The sequence below is a fragment of the Anser cygnoides genome, chromosome 1 (assembly GCF_040182565.1).
Source record: "Anser cygnoides isolate HZ-2024a breed goose chromosome 1, Taihu_goose_T2T_genome, whole genome shotgun sequence".
Classification (NCBI taxonomy): Eukaryota; Metazoa; Chordata; class Aves; order Anseriformes; family Anatidae; genus Anser; species Anser cygnoides.
The window spans coordinates 65,284,075-65,303,556 of NC_089873.1; the positions used below are offsets into that span (position 1 = coordinate 65,284,075).

Here is a 19,482-nt window from a genome sequence, read left to right on the forward strand (position 1 = left end):
GGCTGGACCTGTAGCATGTGGAGAGGAGCCCACGCAGGAGCAGGTGACCTGGCAGGAGCTGCTGCCCGTGGGGGATCCGGGTTGGAGCAGTTTGCTCCTGAGGGATGGACCCCGTGGTACGGACCCATATCTGGAGCAGTTCTGGAAGAGCTGCTGCCTGTGGGCAGCCCATGCCGGATCAGATCAGCAAGGACTGCATCCCGTGGGAGGGACCCCACAGCACAGGGGACAAGAGTGATTGAGAAGGAGCGGCGGCGAAAAAGCGCTATAGACTGACCATAACCCCCATTGCCCCGTTCCCCTGCACTGCTCGGGGGGAGGAGGTGGAAGAGGGTGGATGGGGGGGAAGGTGCTTTTGGTTTCTTTCCTTTGTTTCTCACTTCTCTAGCTTGTTAGTAATAAGTAATAAATCTTACTATCTCATTATGCTGAGTCTGTTTTGCCCGTCACGATAATTACTGTGCGATCTCCTCGTCCTTATCTCAACCCTTGAGCCCTTTTCATTGTATTTTCTCCCCATTCCTCTTTGAGGAGAGGGAGTGAGAGAGCAGTTGTGGTGGAGCTCGGCTGCCCACCCGAGTAAAACCACCACAGTGATTAGTTTCTATCTAGGATTATTGCAGTATTATCAGGCTACCTCAGGAAAAGTGAACACATCTCCACCACCTCTCTGGCAGCAAGACACTATCTTCCACCTTAAAGGCATGGCAACAGGCGCCAGAGGGTTGAACGTCCTACCGAGGGTCGTACAAGAAGCCCGTGTTAATACCTAAGACTGAATCTGGGTGGCAAGACCCAGTCCTGCTACTTAAGTTTATGTTGCTTAAAGAAGAGAAGGCTGATATCTTCCTCAAGACCAATACTGACATGGTGGTTACCACCAAAACCAGACCCCCGTGAACAGCCCTCCTGTTGGGTGGTGGATGGAGGGCAAGCACCCTCAAGACCCATGGGGCTGGTGGCTTTGCCAGATGATCAGGCTGGGACCCCATGGCACCACCACGTGCCTTGGGCTTGCAATGGTGGCGACCACCAGCTTTTGCTCCAGCTGCAGGTAGGGACCTGCTGCAGGGTGGCTCACCCCACCAAATTGTGAGCAGCACTGCTGGAAGGGAGGGGGAAAACACCAAAATGCTTACCATGGGGCATGGCTGCAAGCCTGTGGATTTTAAGCTCTTCCCAGGACTATTACAGCAATGTGACATTTAGCTCTTAAAAAATAAAATAAAGTAAATGGTGCCTTATGTGGTGCTGCAGTCCTTTGTAGTGAACAAGAAAGAGGCTTGCCAGCTATCTCTACCTTCTACAGCAAATCTTCTCCAATCAAATGATAACATCCTAGAGAGGTAAAAAATTTGATACTTGACTTTCAGCGTTCATTTCACCAACGATTTTTAGTTTTTTATAGGAAAGGAAATTAAATGGGGAAAAAATTGCCCTATGCTAATTCACCAGTTAAACTCACAGAAGAGTGCAAAAGATAAGGTTCCCATAGCAATTGGAAAAGGTACTGCGCGGCACAGATGAGGCCTGATTTTCCCACTTACTTTTAGTGCTGGCAGTTTATCTCCACACAGCATGGGGACAAGCAATTACTTGGAAGGTGGAACAAGGGAAAGGAGCCTGTGGCACCCGTGATTCTCTTTAATGGCAATTCTCCTGCAAGGTGCGATACGGCACTATTGCAAGGCAGCCCCACACCACCGTGCGTGCCCTGGATTACAGTAAGGCTCCCAGGGAGATCCTGCTGCTGGCTTTTCCTCTGGTTTTAACCGTGAAATCCTGATAGGCATTCAGGTAGGCTTTGGAACCAAGCATTAGGGCCACACATGCGATGTCCCAGCCTCTGCAGGACAGGGCTGCGTGGCACCACACCGAACACTGCATCCCTGTAAAATATCTCCCATTCACGACCACGCGTGCAATGAGACACCCTTAATTCAACACAATCTGCTGTCAATGAACCCATTTATTTATTAATTATCCCTTTATCTTGCCTGAGCTTATGATTGTTGTGCCCAATTTTGCCTGCCTTCTCCCCTGAGTGGTCACCAGTAGAGCCGAGGCAGCACAATCCTTCTCCCACCCTCACCCCAAAGCTGCTCTGCAGCGCAGAATCAGGCCCATCAACTCCTTCATTAATTCCTCTATAAGATGCCCCAGCAGTGCAGTTAAATTTGTGGGCGTGCAGTCCCTGGGGTCTCATTTCTCTCTGTTGTGCTGCAGCTCATTTTTAACCAAACTGCTCTGGGACTTTGCCTTCGCTCCATGATTTTTCTGGGAGAACCGTCTAAGACTCAGCTGTTTCACTCTCAGGTGCATGTTCACTGGGCCATGTGGGTTTGACTGAGAGCACATCCCCTGGATAGCTATCCCTCACCCCCTTTCCACTGTGTGCTTGCCATGAGATCCATCACCAGTAACTGTGGTTGCATCCACTGCCCTGTCACTCGTCCCTTTCAGCAAGAGACAAAGCTGTAACTGCTCGCGCTGCAGCCTCCTTTCATCATTGCCTGTGATACATTACTGGCTCCCTCTCCCTCCTATGTAGGTGACCTAGCAATACACTTTCCTTTGTCATCCTCATGCTTATGTACTTCTGAGCCCACTCACTTATTTCCTGTGCTAACGCCCCATCGTTTTGTGCCTTTGCATCCCTAACTTTGCTCCTGCATGCTTTTGTTCTCTGCTCTCTCTCACCACTGTGGTTTCCTTTCCTCCTCCCAACATCACTGCCCTTTTTTTTTTCTTTCCCCCTTTTTTTTTTTGTTGTTAATATATTGCTTTTTTTACATTTATTTCCCCCTCGGGCAGTGTCAGTACTGGAGGACACCTCTGACAAAAGCGTGTTGCTCCCTGCCCAGCTGCCGGCAGGGAGAGTTGTCCGTGGGGTGTCCTGAAGCTGGAAGGAGAGATGTCCCCGGTGTCTCAGACGTGAAGGAGAGAAGGGAAGAGCCCAGGAGAGAAAAGAAACCACTTCAGGAAGGAGAGAGAGAATCAATCCGGAGCACGAAGACGACATCCCCAGTGCCTCAGAAGTGCGTTTCTCTCTCTGTGATGCTGAGCACCTCCCGGACTGGAGGGGCCTGCTCCTTGTTCTCCGGTTCGGACAGGCCCGCCGTGTGCTTCTTCACCTGCGGCAGGTCCTCCGCCGGGGAAATCAGCTGCACGAGCCGCTGCGGAGGGGAATTCTCTGTTAATTGAGCTGATAAAAAAACTGACACCAAACAGTGATCCACAACCACTGCTGGGGGCAAAGGCATCTGGAGAGCTGATGCGCCTGCTCCTCTCCTGCTGCACGGCCGTGGAAGGGAGAGGAAGGAGGGAAAGCTTTCTTTAGCTGCTTGCAGCAAAAAGTATTCCACTCCTGGGCTCAAACCCTTGCTGTGGACTGACAACCTAACATACAGGACCCCTCACAGATGTACTTGTTGGCAGAAGGATGCTGGTTATTACCCCACAGACATTTTCTATGGCCACATGAAAAAAAGAAAAAGAAATTAAAAAAAGAGTAAATCCCAATATTGTTTCCCTATACCAAGTAACCCTGCTTCCCATTGAGTTTGGTGGGGGCCGGGATATCATGTCGCTGCTGAGTACCCACAGCCACAGCTACTTGTCCCTTCATGAGCTGTTCAGGCCACAGTACTCTCCTTCCTTGCAAAGCACATCAAAAGCAGAGCAGGCAACTCATCCATGACCCATTTGATTAATTTCAGTGCTTCCACTCACTGTGAAGTGCCTGCCAGGATTCAGGATTTCAGTCATTTATTCAGAAGTATTTGCCCCATGATTTATGAAACCAGCCTTGGCCTGGAGCTACTCTATCAGCAGCTCATTGCAAGTTTTCAGTGCTTGGGACTTGAGCTGTCTTAATCAGACATATTAAGAAACAACATTTGTGTTTCTTGATCAGTCAAGTGTAACAAGAGGAATCAGTTTGTTGCAGCAACTGATCATAATTACCAATTAAATGCTTGCTTTCAGTGAAAGGTTTGCAATATTCAGTTAAAAGGCACTGTACCTGGAAGCAGCTGTGTCGGGAAATTAATTCAATACATTTGTGGGGCGTGACTGGAAAAATGGAACAGGTATATTTTGAGAGAACTTGTTTACAAAACAGGTGCAAAAATTCTGGGAGGCGTCACACGGTTGGCTTTGATTCTCCCCTGAATCAGCCCGAGCTTGGCAGCCGATTCCTTCCTGCATGCCTCAAGCACATCCTCAAAAGTTTCTTCATAATAATATAACTGAGAAGTCCCTGGAAATTACAGCTAATATAATTCAAACCAGGGCAAATAGAAAAACCCTCAGTCTGAAATTGGCCAAATGAATTCCTTGGATGTGCTGTAAAATAAGCATTAGCACCACTTACAGCAGCATTTCAGCCCAAAGGCTCAAAGCACTTTGCAACAGGTGAGAAATATTACCTATTTAGCAAGCGGGACATTTGGGCAATTACTTCACAGACAGCTCCACATCCTCATACAGAAACTTCGGAGCTGCAGGACACAGATGTTGTGTCACCCAGTCCTACTCTTCAGACTGGCCATGGGACAGGAAAGATGCAGTACTGCTACGTGGCCCGGAGCACGGGAGAGGGCTGTAAGAGACTGGACTCCAGATCTGAGCTTGGAGCAAACTGTGCTACAGCAACTTGCCATGAGACTCACCTGCAGTGTCTCTCACTGCGAGGTGTAAATTTCCAAATAGAAATAGATATGGAAGTAGAAGGGTTGAGGTGTCTTTCTTTAAATCTGTGTTCAGTAGTGAAGAGAAATTATAATTCATCTTCCATTAGGCCACTTTATCATGGGATTGCATGGGCAACTCCTCTTTGTGCCTTTGGCCAAAGGCACATTTTTTAGGCAGCTAAAAGAGAACTATTTAATAGCATTGCACTCCTCCTCTACCTCCCTGCCTGTGTGGTTTCTGCCCCTCTTACTGTTTCACTGAAGACTTTCAACACCACTGTACCCATCTGGGCATTTCTTTGCATCTTCATCTGAGCCTGAGACAGGCATTAGCCAGCTCTGCCATGACTTCCTAGACAGTCTTCCTAAGATGAGGCCAAGGGGTCTACAGTGAAAGAGGGCAGGCTTGGCCATGGCATAGGGTAGACCTCTACCGATTTGTGAGCATCTCCTCTTTAATAGCCCATGTGCAATTTCTTCAGAGAAAATAACACAGCTCTCACACAGCACTGAAAAGGGAGCAGGGTAAGGGACAAGAAGTAAAGGCAAAACAGATCCTGGTTTTGTACCAGGTGTGCACTAGTGTGAGTCCGTAAAGGAAGAGTAGATGGTGTTATGCCATCTTTACTCACATGGTTAGCAGGACCACCTGAAAAATAAGCCAAATCAATCATCTTGTGGCCTCAGATAGCCCACACTGAGGGGGTCTCTGTTGGTCAGTGGAGCCAGCATTAGAGATGTTCTGCCAGTGTGTCTGCATTGCACAATGTGTGGTGGCACCGTGTCTCATGGAAGACTGGACATCTGATGATGGAAGCTGTGCTGGAAGCTGTGCTGAGAACCTCCAGACCCCACAAGTTGCCAGCAATAGATGTAGGATATTCTGGGGAAAAGCCACCTTCACGCCCCCTTGCCTTCTCAGAGGAGAAATGTGCTGAGTGCATCTTCCCTGGTGCCCTTCCCATGAGCCGTCATGGGGAAGCAGCAGCAATTCACCCAGCGACCACCATCTCAGTACCTGCTTCAGAGGTCCCTTGGTTCTCAGGACGATGAAGATGGCATAGAGAGGAATGCAGACCATGGAGGAGAGTGCCATCATCCAGCCCAGCACGTAGCCCCAAGTTGGGTACACGTAGGTGTTGTTGTACTTCAAGGGCGTGTACTTGATCAGGGAGAACAGGAAGACGGCCTGAGGAGCAGAGAACACAGACATAGCCAGGGGACAGGGAACAGAGCCAGATGGCAGTCTGGTCACCCTGCAGGTGCCAGCCAGGTAGCAGTGAGTGTGCTGCCTTACATGACCTAGCACGGATATTGCTAGCTGCAGGGCTTGGTGCCTGCTGACTGCACGTGGGGTCACCTCACAGCCAGGTCCAGGCTTCACAGTGGTGCAAAGCCTTCAGGCTCCCCGTCTACAACCTATGCAAATCTGGTAGCAGCTCTGAGTGTCCATGAACACTAAGACAACAATTTAGTCATATCAAGGTCAGGAATTGTTGTTGACCCCCTCAGAAGCTCTACAGAAGTACTATGCAGGCCCAGATTTATACCTCTTGGGGGTCTCTAGCCTCAGAGCTCTCAGATTATTTGGGCTGGATCAGGCTTGCTTTGAAGATTCCCCCAATATTCAACTAGTGGAGTCCAAGGACAGGGAACTAGAAATATTTCGTAAACTGTAGCTATAGGTCCTGTCTATGTTCCTACTGAGGCCAAAGAAAACAGCTCAAAAGATCAGGCACAGGAGCAGAATTTGCCTCAGAAAACATGTAAACATCTGTGGAGCAAGACTGGACATAAAATCTAAAGAGTCAAGAACTTGCCTGACTTAGGGTTTTCTTGATTTTAAACACAGTTGTCACAGAAGTTTTCAAAGATATTTAATAACATGGAAAGCAAATGGCCATAAAAACATATTTCTGAGCCATTGGAAGTCACAGGAACACAGGCTGAAGTGAGTATTTCAGAACAGGGTAATACTCACCAGTTTTTTATTCAAAAGCAATTTGACCAAACCTCTTCAAACTTTGAGTGTGCATTTTCTTTTGCCTTCACAGTAAACAAATGGCCCTTCAGGCTTAGTTTATTTTCCAGGCAAAAGATAAAGCTTTACAAAGGAAACAAGTTGCCATCTCAGCTATGGATAAACTTGTGCTTCTCCATAGTGGTTTGATAAAATTACAGCAGCGCCTTGAAAACAAATCAAACAGAGAATGCAGGGACCCAGAATAATATGAGATGTTGTTGTAATTGAACATACTCACCAAGCACAGGCCCGGGGTGATCACCAGCCAGCATATCTTGATCAAGGGCCACGGCCGGAAACCAATCATGTCCTCAATGTTGTCGTAGAAGCGGTTGGCTCCTTCACCACCAGCCAGCACAGAGACAAAGTCAGAGGTGAGGAGGTGAGATCATTGCTCTTCCCTTCGATCACTACTCACTTCAGATCCCAACCTTCTCTGTCCTCAATATCTCTTCCTGGCAAAACACATAGCTATCCTAGTGAAATAACAGGTGACAAGCTTTGCTGACATTCAGAAAGCCCATCTGTGGCTAAATGCAGATGGAAGTTTTATACTTCAGCCATAACTTTTTGGAAAGCTTTGAGTTACACTGTGGATGTCTGATCTCTTCTTTCTCTCTTTAGCTTCACTCACTAGATTATATTGTCCATAATAGTCTGCACCCAACTGAACTTTATGATGCCCCAAAGAGGGATATACCTCTAAAGATCATCTAAAAGTCCTTCAACTGACAAGAGCCTGTCCGTTAACTCTTCCCAACCCAAAGCATAAATTGAAAATGTATGCAATAGTATACAGAGGAAACAAAACAATGCAAATGGACTTCAGCAGACCTTGTAGTAGGCTCTAGGATGTCTTCAAGGGGTAAGAGCCTTATGTTGGCCAAAAAGAGATTCAAAAGGAAGAAGAATCAAAAAAGTCTTCTATAAGATGCCCTAACATCCTCCTAACTACTAGAGGTACTACATGAGACTGCCTCATTAAATAGGGTAATGATATTAGACAAAATACTGGAACTAACCTCTCCAGAGAAAGGGTTACCGATTAAGTACCTCTGGTATGAAATAACATTTGTCTTGCATTTTATCACAGTGCTTCACTGATAAAGAAGTCTTCTGCCTTTAGGGTTGTTCCCCCCGTTTTGAACTCATGGCCGTGCCACAGTTCCCACATACAAGTGTGGTGAGACCATGCTTCTTTGCATCTTGACAGCAGAAGGCTGGGCAAAATATGCCTAGAGGACTTACCACACCTGCAAGTGCTTAGGGTCTGGTGGGTTTTATTTTGGGCTTTCTGTCCTAGAATTAAGCTCCAGTATTACGATTCCTTTATGTGAGTTCTACAAAAGTACATTATTTATGCTTTCTCTTCTGTAATTCTTTGTGTAATTTTCTGTATCCCATGACTAATGTTTGCAGGAAAGCTCTCTTAAAACCAGCCTTTTGAAGTACTTCGGATGGGGAGAAGCAGGTTCTTCGAATACCTCATGGCTCCCATCTTGAGTTGGCAAGTTAACAAGTAGCCTCGAGCAAAAACAAGCTGTGGCATATCAGGGGATGCGCAGGCTCGTGTGGGAGCACAGCCTACATCAGAGAACAGAACCCTAAAACTTCCAAGCGGTAAATCCCATGAGGCGTCAGATAGCATTTCTGAAAATATATTGGGGATGAAAGGGAGATGGTATAAACACGTGTTCTGCCAAAAAGCCGAAATCTTCCACAGGGTGGAAAAAAGGAGAGCATGATAAATGATATGACTTGCAGTTTACAATCTGAGCACAGTGCAGTCTCTTATACCACACAGTGTTTCCACAGAAACACACCGTGATGTCAGAGACACGATGGGTAAATTCATTTACGCTGGTGGCTGAAGTCAGTTTCACTGCAAATTTGGATCTAGTGAAAGAGACATAGTGATCCAGGAAACACAGAGCTGTCAGACCAAAAGAAAGACACAACAGACATCCATCCTCAACCAAGGAAATAACACAAGCCTTACACTGTTAGCTGCTGCATGCCTCCACCCGTCCTTATCCCTATTCCCTGTAGTATAGCCATCAGGTCCTGTGTTTCCACGGCCACTGTGGCAGTCAGGAGGTGAAGTGGTGAAAGACAAAGGGCCCTGACAAGAATGGCCTCGGAGAGTATAGGAACGGGAGGTTTTACATATTCTGCATTTCACAGGCACATGAAGAAGTAATCAAGCTTAAGAAGTCATCAGTTCAATTACTCAGCATTGACTTTTTGAGCATACTGTAAGCTGGAGGACATGTGCAGTCCCCCTTCCTTCCCAGTGCATGAGAAGAATTAGATAAAGCTCCTGAGGGGAAAACCTTAAACCTCCTCAGAGAGACTGCTGTTGGATTGAACAAAGATGTTTGCTGTTATCCCCATTATCCCAAGACAAGGGAGTTGCTGTACAGGCTCAGGGCAGTTGTCTGTGCACACCGGTGTCACTTCTCCTGTGCTGACCAATCCTGTGTGCTTTCAAAGATGCTTCAGTCTTTCCTGGAAACTCATTTTATTTTGCTACATAAATTCATTTGAATAAATTTCATATTAACCCAACTGTAGAATTGCTTATATCCTTATATTTTGTCCTTGTGGAACCCTTCTCATTTTAAGTAGCTTATAACAACTGCAAGTGATACCCAAACTGAAAGAGACTAAGATTTTTTTTTCTTCCACACCCAGAAACGGTGAGTTTCACAGATCAAGTATATATTCTGGGAAATATTTCTCAATACAATCTGTTCAAATTTTTAGTTTGGAACACACAAAAAACTCCTCCTTTTTAAATCTTTTATCCAAAGCTGCATTTATTTGCATTCATGTGTACTGAATTTCATCCACAGGATGTCAATAGGTGATGTCCTTGTCTCCATACCATAAAGCTAAGTTTGTATCTGCTCCCTTGCTGTCCCAAACCTGCAGCGCACACCCCTGCACCAAACCTGTGCAAAATGCCAGCAACAGAGGTGTTGGGGCACTGCAAGGACAACACACCCTTTGGGTACCTGGTGCTTTTAAGGAGCCCTTGATGTCTGTAAATAAGCACGTAAGGTTGCCTGTAGCAGGTGCACCTGAGAGGATAAAGCATGCCCAGCGAGTGCAAGCCTGACGGGCAGGATCCAGCCAGGAGGAGCCTGCTGCTGTTGGTAGCCACACTGCATGTGTGTAAGAAAGCCAGAGAAAGATTTATGCCAGCAGGGCACACAGGTACCTGCTGGCCTCAGTTTGCTCTAGCTTTGTAAACAGTCCTGGTGGTTTCAGCCCCGGCTCTCTTGCAGAGATGGAGGCCCTCCCTTTTTCTCCTGCAACAGCTGATCCTAATATGCACACTGTGACTGCCTGGAAAACGTCCTCCTCACGTCACGTTTCCGTGGCATCGTGCTGCAAACCCCAGTGTGCAAAAAGTGTGCTTGCTCGTATGAGGGCTGGGTCTCCCAAAACAGGAGGGACAGAGGTGTGGGGGAGAAACCAAACCACCTCCAGCACCTCCCTGCAGGTGGGATGCCTGAGATCCTTGCACGGGCAGAGGGCGATACGTGAGGAAAGCCTCGGATCTCAGCGAGAGCATCTGCCTGGCAGCAGAGGGAAGCTGCCAAGCGGTGGGTGGCTGGCGTATGTGCTGGGAGAGGGGAAACTCAGAGCGCGTATTTGTGTTAGCAAAAACGCTGTAATTCTTCACAGTGTAAGCAAGAGGCTCAGTCCTGCCAAGTCTGAGGCTGGGAAAAAAGCAGTAGCTGGCACTAGGCACATCTTTTCCACTAAGATGGCCCACCTCAGCCCGCTGAGTGTATTTCAGCCCAGAACCAGGCCTGTATAATGGCTACTTTCCATGAGGAGCAGGGCAGCAGGATGCGCAAACTGTACTGTAAGTTTAATGTAACTCAGTGTGCTGATAGTGGAGCCCTGTTCTGCATGGACAGGAATGTCTCCTTCTCCCTGGAAATCCCATGGGGGATGTGTAGAAGTTGACTCTAAATTTAAACCTGGCCAGGATCTGGCACTGCAAGCTCTCAGGTGAGCTTCCCCTGTAGGACATCTCACTGGAATAAATCTCTCCTACAGACCTGCCTTTCTTGCATCCCTGGGAGGTCAAGCACAAGCGGCTGGACCTGCTCGCATTTCAGGTAAAGGGGAGCCCATCCAGACAAGAAATTGGCTATTGCTGTACATAAAGTGTTTGGAGAACCAAGAACCCCTTCATCAGCTACTGAACTATGCAACCTCAGTAAAACTCCAAGTGGCGAAGAGGGCAAAGAGGGACTGACTGTTCACTGTCTCTTCTAAAGTAAGACCTAGGTGGCACCAAATAAAACTAGCAGGTGGCAGATTCAAAACAAGCAAAAGTTAGTGACTCCTCATGCAACACCACACCAAGCCATAGAGATCCTTGCTATGGGTTTTTTTGGGTGATAAATGCTTGTCTGACCCAACTAGAAAAAAATCACAGAAGTGAAATAAATAGAAGGATTTTACTTCTGGCTCTAGAAATCCCTGAGACAGTAGCTGGTAGAAGCTGGAAGAATATTTCCAGAAAGAATCATTTCCAACACACCCTATTACTATACTCTTTCCTAAGCACACACTTCTGGCCGTCAGAAGAGATACAGTATGATGCTTGTGCCTGCAGAATTTTCCTTAGTCTAGGACAGATGCGCTGCCTGGTGGGGGTTTGGGGGATGTTGCAACATGGTCTAATCCGGCACCTACTATCACATTGCACGATCCTTCCAGGTGCTGAGCTCCTGTAGCTCCATGAAGCGAAGAAGAGGAAGCAGCTGTTCCACATCATACACAACTAGATCCTTCGGCTGGAAACTACCAGCCTCAATACATGCTTCAGGGAGGTGAACTGCAGCCTGTGTGCTGAGGCACTGCTCAGCAGGGCAGAGATCTCCTTTAGGATAACATGGGATGCTCTTCTCACTGCACACTCTGACAAGAAGTTGGTTTCCTTCTGATAGTTCATGGAGCTCAGCCTAATCAGCACCTAAGCAGGAGCTCCTGCATGGTCTAGTTACAGTACTCTCTGAGAGCCAAGTCCTACACACTTCTATGAATGCCATCACAGCCTGTGCAAACAAGAAACATGCATCATCGCAGATGCGACACATAGCACTTTGTGTGAAATGAACCAGCAGGACTAGACCAAAGGCGCAGGACAGGGAGACTGAGACAGACTGGAGAGCAGCAGTCACTCCTCTGCAAGTGATTTTCTAACTCAAAAGAGAGCTGGGAAGAGAAGAAAAGATACACAAGATGAGGAAGCTTCAGAGATGGAAAATTCCTACTCTAAATGTGAAGCAGTTAAAAAATGTTGTAAGGAAACACACTGGAAACCAGAAACGAAAGAGGGTCATTGCAGCATTTCTTAGCCCCCTAAGGGAGTGGATAGATCTTTTCCATCCACCTCCACTTCTTCACTCCCAGTCCTTCCTTGAGATGGAGCAACACAGGCTTTTGTCTTCCACTTACCGTACACCCATCCTACACAGATGACTTCAAAAATGGCCACAAAGAGCAGGCACGTGCCACTGGCAGCATAGTAATCAAAGAGCTGGAAGATATACATCCCACCCTGCGAAAAAGGGAGAGTAGAGGGAGTCATGTCAGGATTCTATGCCCACAGGAGTGGGAACCATTTTGTTGTTTTTGTTTCATTTTGGTTTGGTTTGTTTGTTTGCTTGCTTTGTTTTGTTTGTTTATTAACCACATAGCAAGTGACCAGCATCGTTTCAAAATACTATGTGGCAGTGCAAATCTCTGCACCTAAGATATTGGGATCTGGAGTATTAGGATATTCAGATACCTTATTTTATCCGTATCTGTCTTTATCCATTGCTCATGGTCTAAGCAGCATGATGACAGAAGCACACCCCTCCCCTGCTGCCCCTGCCTATGGGCTGAGCCTTCTCAGTTGCTGTCGGCTACCTCTGAGGCAGCTCGGTGGACTCCTCCCTCGTATTTTCATGTGTTTTCTCAAGGAGAAAGCCGCTCTGTTAGAGGTCGAGCAGATGCTTTCCAACAGTGCTGAAGGACTCCAGACACTGTCAGAGCAGCAGAAGAGTTAACCCTTCATCCCACCAGATGTGGGGTGATGTCCTGCAGTGATGGGCGTAGGCACTTCAGTGAGAGGGGGCACACAAAAACCGTGGGATCCCTGAACCCAGCTTCACAGTCAAAGCTCTCTTGATCACAGTGGGAGCTGCCTTCAGCAAATCCTGAGCCAGGATCCTGCTGGAGGATCACTCAGCAGTGGCTAAGAGGCTTAGCAGGAATTAGCTGTCACCACACAGCAGGTGGGGGCAGCGCGGAGGAGGGCTGAGCCCCGTGCCCACGCGTGTGGTATGCACGCACAGCACAGCACCACAATTTGTGGACAAGCACCACGTGCATAGCATCAACACTGCATCAACACGACTCTGCTGCCTCTGGTCCAGGGATGACAGGCTCTCCCCTGGCCCAGGGAAGAGGGTGATGCATCCATTACCCCATCCTTCCCTCCTGCTGCCCTGTTCCTTGTGGAAAGTAGCCAGCAAATGCTTGCTGATCAGCCTCTACACATGAACAGCTCAGCTCATTTTAGCAAGCTGGTATTTACACAGGGCTGTGCGTCAGGCAGCCTCGCGGGGCTGCAGGACTGTCGCTGTGACAGGCTCGGTTCTGTGGCTTTATATCAGTGTAGGAGCATCACACAGCCACAGCACTGGCTGGGAGAGACACCAGCTAATGCATTAGAAATTAAGGATAAATAACAGCATCAAAGACAAGCCTGCTGCCTCTAAGTGCTCCTCCAGAGCAGTCTAGCATGGTTTATGGTGCTTGGTTGTAGCCCAGCTCCACCTTTCTTACCTCAGTGACCAGCAGTAGGCCCAGCAGGTAGCAAATGACCGCAATGGCCAGGATCAGCAGCTCCCGACGCCCCTTCTTCCGAAACACGGCCGGGAACATGTCAATAAGAGCTGTCACCATGCTTTCCACGCAGACGAACTGCAGGAGAAGGCAGGTCAGAAAGTCTCTCCTTCCCCAGGCACATGCAGATGCAGCCCTTGAGCAGGGTGAGGAAGCATCTGAGATGGCACCAGGAAGGACTGGGACAGAAGGGAGCTCCCCTTGCCACTGTGAAGCTCAAGAGAGCCAGGTGACTGTGGGGCCACAGCTCAGCCCTGGCATCAAACCCACCCACCACACAGCAGGGCTGGTGGCAGTGGCAGCGTCCCTTGGTCCTGTGACACATGTCACCCATGGGGTGGATCAGAGAACATCAGCCGCTGCCAGCATGGCTTGGCCAGCATGAAGCAGAGCCATAAGTGAGGTGATGCAGAAGGGGACCTTGACCCAGGGGACAAATGAGAAATGGAGGTGTGAGACCTCTTCCTCCATGTTCAAGGGTTGAGGTGCTGCGAAGTGGAGCCTGAGCAGAGTACTCTGCCTGGCAGCCATGCTGGGACACCCCCCTGACCCCTCAAATCAGCACACAAAGACTGCACATGGCTCCACCAAGTTTTCCTCCTGCACCACCAGGGGTACAGGAAGGTAAGAGATGGGACCAGTGCTGAGGAGAGCACACAGGAAATTGCTCCGGTGAGATGCAGCCAGTGGAAAACAGCACCACTCCCTTTTGCAGCTGGGTAAATAGCTGGGACAACCTCTCCTTTGAGGAGAAGGATGCCACCACACGTACCCACTGGCCGTGGCTCTGAGCACCCACAGTGTGGAAGTGCTGTGGACAGTGTGGGGAATGTACCTGAGGTATTAGCAAAGCACATACACCTCATCCTTTCCCTTGGGTGTCAGGAGCGCTCAGAGTGGTGACAGGTACCTGGGAGTTAGAGAAGGAGGGGCTGTTTGCTGTACCTGGCTGTCCAGTCCCAAGAAGATCAACATGAGGAAGAAGAGGCAGGACCAGAGCTGAGACACAGGCATCATTGTTACTGCTGTGGGGTACGCTATGAAAGCCAGCCCAGGACCTGTCAACAGACAGCAGCATGACCATGAGCTCCCCCATGCCACCACCTGCCACGAGCACAGAACGTGAGTTACCATCCTGCTTCACAGTTCATCTTCCTACATCCCCCTGCCCACGTGTACCACCCAGCAGCCATGTCATGGGCATGAGATGCCAAATGCTGGCCTGGCAGAGTAGTGGCCAGGAGCGTGGTGGCTTTCAGGAAACAGGGCAATGGTTTGGTCACCCCTGCAGGGAGAGGTGGTGACACCAGGGAGTGTGGGACAGCTCCGTCTGGAAGCCACATCCAGGAGCACCAGTCCCGCAGACCTCATGGCAGACACTCACAGCAATAAAGGATGTAGGTAACATCCTGGATTTCACTTCAAAAAAGCCCCCCTACCCTCCTCAGGTTCTGAAGTCTCCTGGGAAACCCACCTGATTCAGCCACTTCTGCAATGGGCACACCCTGCTCTCGAGCCATGAAGCCCAGCACGGAGAAAATGGCAAAGCCAGCCACGAAGCTGGTGGCACTGTTCAGGAAGCAGAGCATGAAGCAGTCCCTGTGGGAGGAGACCAGAGAGAGCATCGTTCCCCTCTGCACAGCGGGTCCACCCGGGGTCACTTCTGTACTCAACTTCCCCGGACAGACAGCATGGACCGAGAAATGTCAGCTCCCCCCAAAGCCAGCCTCAGCTGCAATGGGGCAATGCAGGCACCCAGCACGTTTGGGATGGAGAGCCACACAGAGCTAAGATGGCTGTGCAGGGCACCTAAGATACTAGAGGAAGGTGTCAGCGCACCGCTCCATTGGTGACAGATACATTTTGAGGAGCTGTGGGGAAGTAATAATTGCCTGGCCAGCAGCCACAGCAGCACCTATTTGGGAAGGGATGAAGAGGAGAGATGATTGATGTCTCCAGAGTACCATTAAATTTTCCATCCATGCCAGAGCAATACTTGAAGGAATAGCAAAGCTCCAGCTCCTTGGAGCTCTGGGGATGTGTCAGAAATGGTCCTGATGGCTTCACTGAGCTTCATGTCAGGCCATGGAGAAAACAATCCAAGGGCAAGGAGGAGGCCAGACAGACTTGATTAATCTCCTTGATAGGATCAAAATGACACTGGTAGTGCATTACTCTGCTGTTAGTAAAGCAGTGGAGACAGGGGGCCCAACAACCATCATCTTTATACCATCTCCTCTGCCTAGCAAGTGACAGCAGAGCTGGCCACACAACCTTCCGTTCGCTCACCCTGTCAAAATAGCCCATGGTGTCTCCAAGGTGGCTGGACACATTTTCCATTTCCATTCCTCCTCCTCCAATCCCTCCTGTTTCCAAGCTGACTCATGCAAGAGAGCACTTCTAAAACAATTTTCTGGAATTTGTGTGTTCCCATAGCCCCTCTCCATCCCTATGCTGTGTTGCCTGCAGCTTCCAAACTCTGAGCACCTCCTCATGCAAAGGAGCATGACCCAAGGTCTCCCCTGTGGACGGAGCCTTCCTAAGGTGCAGCAAATTTCCAGAAGTCTGCCAGGAACCCAGGCTCCTCTTACCTGTAGCAGTTGTTGGTATATTTGTTGTAGCTGCCCAGAGCTGTGAGGCACCCCTGGCAAATGGCATAGGAGAAGAGGATCTGAGTGCCTGCATCCATCCAGACCTGGAAGAGAGAAGGGCAGTGGTCTCCAGACCTGGCAACAAAATAAGCAAGTGGCTGTGCCCTGTCTGGTAACAACCCCTCCATCAGGGCAGAACAAACAGATTTTGGGTTTGAGGGGTGCCATAGACCCAGGTTCTCCTTTGCCCTGGCATTGCATGGGAAGAGCTGAGTGGGCTCATTCACCTCTGCTCCAGCTCTCTCCCCTGTGGATGGTCCCTTGCTGTCCTGGTGCATTGCAGGGTGAACCTGGCCCTGTCCGAGCTGCAAGGTAACAGGAAGGAAGGAAAACAGCCCACCTCTTTGTTTGTCTGTGCGCTCCCCCTTGCTCTCTTTTCCCTCTAAGCAGCCTCCAGCTGCAAACAGGCAGGCAGCTGCAATTTGGCAGCCTTCAGAAAATCCCAGCCTGGGCACTTGCACTTAAATCCACGTGAATCTCTAGCAGATACACACATACATGGGAGCCCTGTAGGCATGGGCACATGCACACGTCCTGTTTTACACCCAAACTTCACACTCTGCCTAAAATCAGCAGCAGCATCCCTCACCCCTGCTGCACTGCCTTGCAGCAGCCTAGAAAGACCATGTCAGCTTTGGTTAGCTTTTAAAAGATAAGGAGGTTTTCACTGAATAAGCTCTGGTCATGAATAAAACACATTCAGCCCCCATCGCCCCGCTGTTATTTATTTTGATATTAAAATGCCATTTATGTTCAGCTGGCTCTCGCGCTCAGCGCACTGCAGATTTTGTATTGACAACACATAATTGCATCTGAAAGCCATTTGGGGGAAGACAGTGTGTTTGGCAGCTGGTTTGGGAGCAGTTGGGGCTTCGGCCATCTGGGAAGATGCGGGAGGTAAGCTGAGGCTGTGGGCTAAGCATATTGCTTGGCAGCCTCCATGAGAAAATTTGGTGGTGGAATAATTAGCAGCGGCGGCGTTTAAGTGCTCTTCTCGAGGGCGGGGGGGCTGCACTGACACCTCCCTGGGATGGCACAGGCAGCCTGTGGGGCACTGCTGAGCCCATTGGGAATGGAAAGCAGCCTGCTGAGGCAGAGAGAATACACCAGGGGCTCCTGAGAGGGGGGTCCTGCAGCCCCCAAGGTGCTGCCCGCCCGGGACAGGGGAAGCGAACCCACTGCCCAGCTCCAGCGTGTACTGTCAGCATGCAATTGGTCTCAGGAGGGCCCTGTCCTAGCCAAACAACGCTCTAAAAGGACCAGAAGAAATGAAAAGTGGTAAATTGTTTTCACCCCACCTTTCCCTAATTATTTGTATTTAAGAACCAGCAGGACCATCTGCTCCGCGCTGAATATTTCATGCACGGTGCTGCTTTCACTGAGCCCGTGAGTGGAAACGACCTACTATATGCCTGCGTGCTGTGCGCACGAGCAGAAAGGCTGTGCTGCACGGGGGATGGACCCCTCTCGGCTCCTTACGGAGGTTTGAAGGTCCCCCTTCAGGGAAGATAGCCAAGGGCCTGCGCCCACCCACCTGCGGGTCTGCCAGCCTGGAGATGTCCGGCTTCAGGTAGAAGATGATCCCCTCGGTGGCGCCCGGCAGCGTGACTCCCCGCACCAGCAGGATGATGAGCATCACGTACGGGAAGGTGGCGGTGAAGTACACGACCTGTGGACGCGGGGAAACCACAGGGGAGAGGGTCAGCGGGGACGGGGGCAGGCATCAGCTCCTCTCATCTGCAGCCCCCAACCTACAAACCAGCCTTGGCTCTGCCGTCGGCCATAGCTGCTTCTGCTAAAGTAGTCGTGGGGTAGGGAAGGGATTAATCAAGGTTAGATCTCAGCAGTGGCTTAGTTAATCTGCATTTTGTTCCTCACCCAAGGCTGTGCCACTGGTTGCTCTTGCTATTTTCTCTTTCCAGCCATCATCATTTCCCTGCTCTCAAGCTGTTCTCTTCATCTTTCTAGAGCTGCAAAAGAAACCTAGGTCTCTTCCTGTCACGGAGTTTTAATGAGGAGTTATTAAAATGATCCCATTCCCAGCAAGGGCTTTCCAAATTAAATAGCAACTTTTGTTGCCCAATTTGAGACACCTCATTTCCAGAGGATGCTCATGTGGTTCCCTCATCTCTTCTGAGCTCACAAGTAAAAAATGGGGGCATCAAGAACCTCGAAGGCTTTCAAGGAGACATGGACCATTGTTCATGTAAAGCTCTCTTTTCACATCTTCTTGCGTGTGATGTAAACAAATATTAAATTAGAATTAATCATCTCTAATCCATTGACTAGCTTGACATTTTTGTTTGTTTGTTTGCAAAACATCCACAAGCAAGCTGCAACTTCCTAACACGTATTCATTACTAAAATTCATCCAAGTAATACGCAGTCTTGTTTACTCTATGGATTCATAGTGAGGGGTCGAAAACAAAGTTGTTGCTGCTTAATGGTAATTGGTCAAATAAGTCACAGTATGTGCCACTTTTACTGTTCCCTTACTGAAGTAAAATATGAGCACTTTTGGCACAAATATGAAAATCTACCTTCAGAAATCACTTCTGCAGGACATTTATACACATCAGCTGGATGCATAAGGAAAGGAAACATGGAAAAAGTACAAGGGTGGGCAAAATGCATAAAAGGAAAAGGCTTGTAATGAAAATGAGCCTTCATGGAGTTGAACGAAATTATTTTCCAGAGGTCACCATTGCTTCTATAGGCTTAGACTCCTTAAATCACAGAAGCACAAACACAAGGGTCTGGAAGGGTTATCAGATCAGTGCAGCCTGTCAGTCAAGCACAGCATCCTGTTTACACTGCAACCGGTGAACAAAATTATGCACGTACTCAGAGCTTCTGGTACCTCCCTACTGCCTATCCTGCTACGTTGTCAGTGAGGAAAAAGAAGAAAAGAGCTGAATTTTTTGACGGTGCCCCCTGCAAATCTCAATATGACTGCCTGCAGAGGAGACAACTGGCCTGTCTGGCCTGTGGCATGTCTCAGGACAGAAGAACCCACCCTGTGTTACTGCATCATGTCTGTAACATCTAGCTAGTAAAAAGTAGGCCCTGTATCCCAAAACTTGTGATGGGAAAATACCCTGTGGTCCCAGGAAAAACATTATAGCTACTGTCTGCACTCACTGTTTCCTTTCTCATCTCATCGCATCTCCAGGAAGGAAGGAGGTCCTGAACA

General features: G+C 48.9%; 1 protein-coding gene across 1 annotated transcript in view; it reads right to left on the minus strand.

Annotated features, from left to right (window-relative positions):
• Positions 1-19,482, minus strand: part of SLC6A12 (solute carrier family 6 member 12) — a 36,088-nt gene continuing 16,606 nt past the window's right edge. The window contains exons 7-15 of the mRNA XM_048059009.2: positions 17,824-17,958; positions 16,230-16,333; positions 15,113-15,237; positions 14,584-14,696; positions 13,579-13,716; positions 12,202-12,304; positions 6,956-7,056; positions 5,713-5,883; positions 1-3,176 (exon numbers count right to left, since the gene is read on the minus strand). Of these exons, the coding sequence (XP_047914966.2) occupies positions 3,033-3,176; positions 5,713-5,883; positions 6,956-7,056; positions 12,202-12,304; positions 13,579-13,716; positions 14,584-14,696; positions 15,113-15,237; positions 16,230-16,333; positions 17,824-17,958 (1,134 nt within the window). The 3' untranslated portion in view covers positions 1-3,032. The remainder of the gene's footprint in view (positions 3,177-5,712; positions 5,884-6,955; positions 7,057-12,201; positions 12,305-13,578; positions 13,717-14,583; positions 14,697-15,112; positions 15,238-16,229; positions 16,334-17,823; positions 17,959-19,482) is intronic.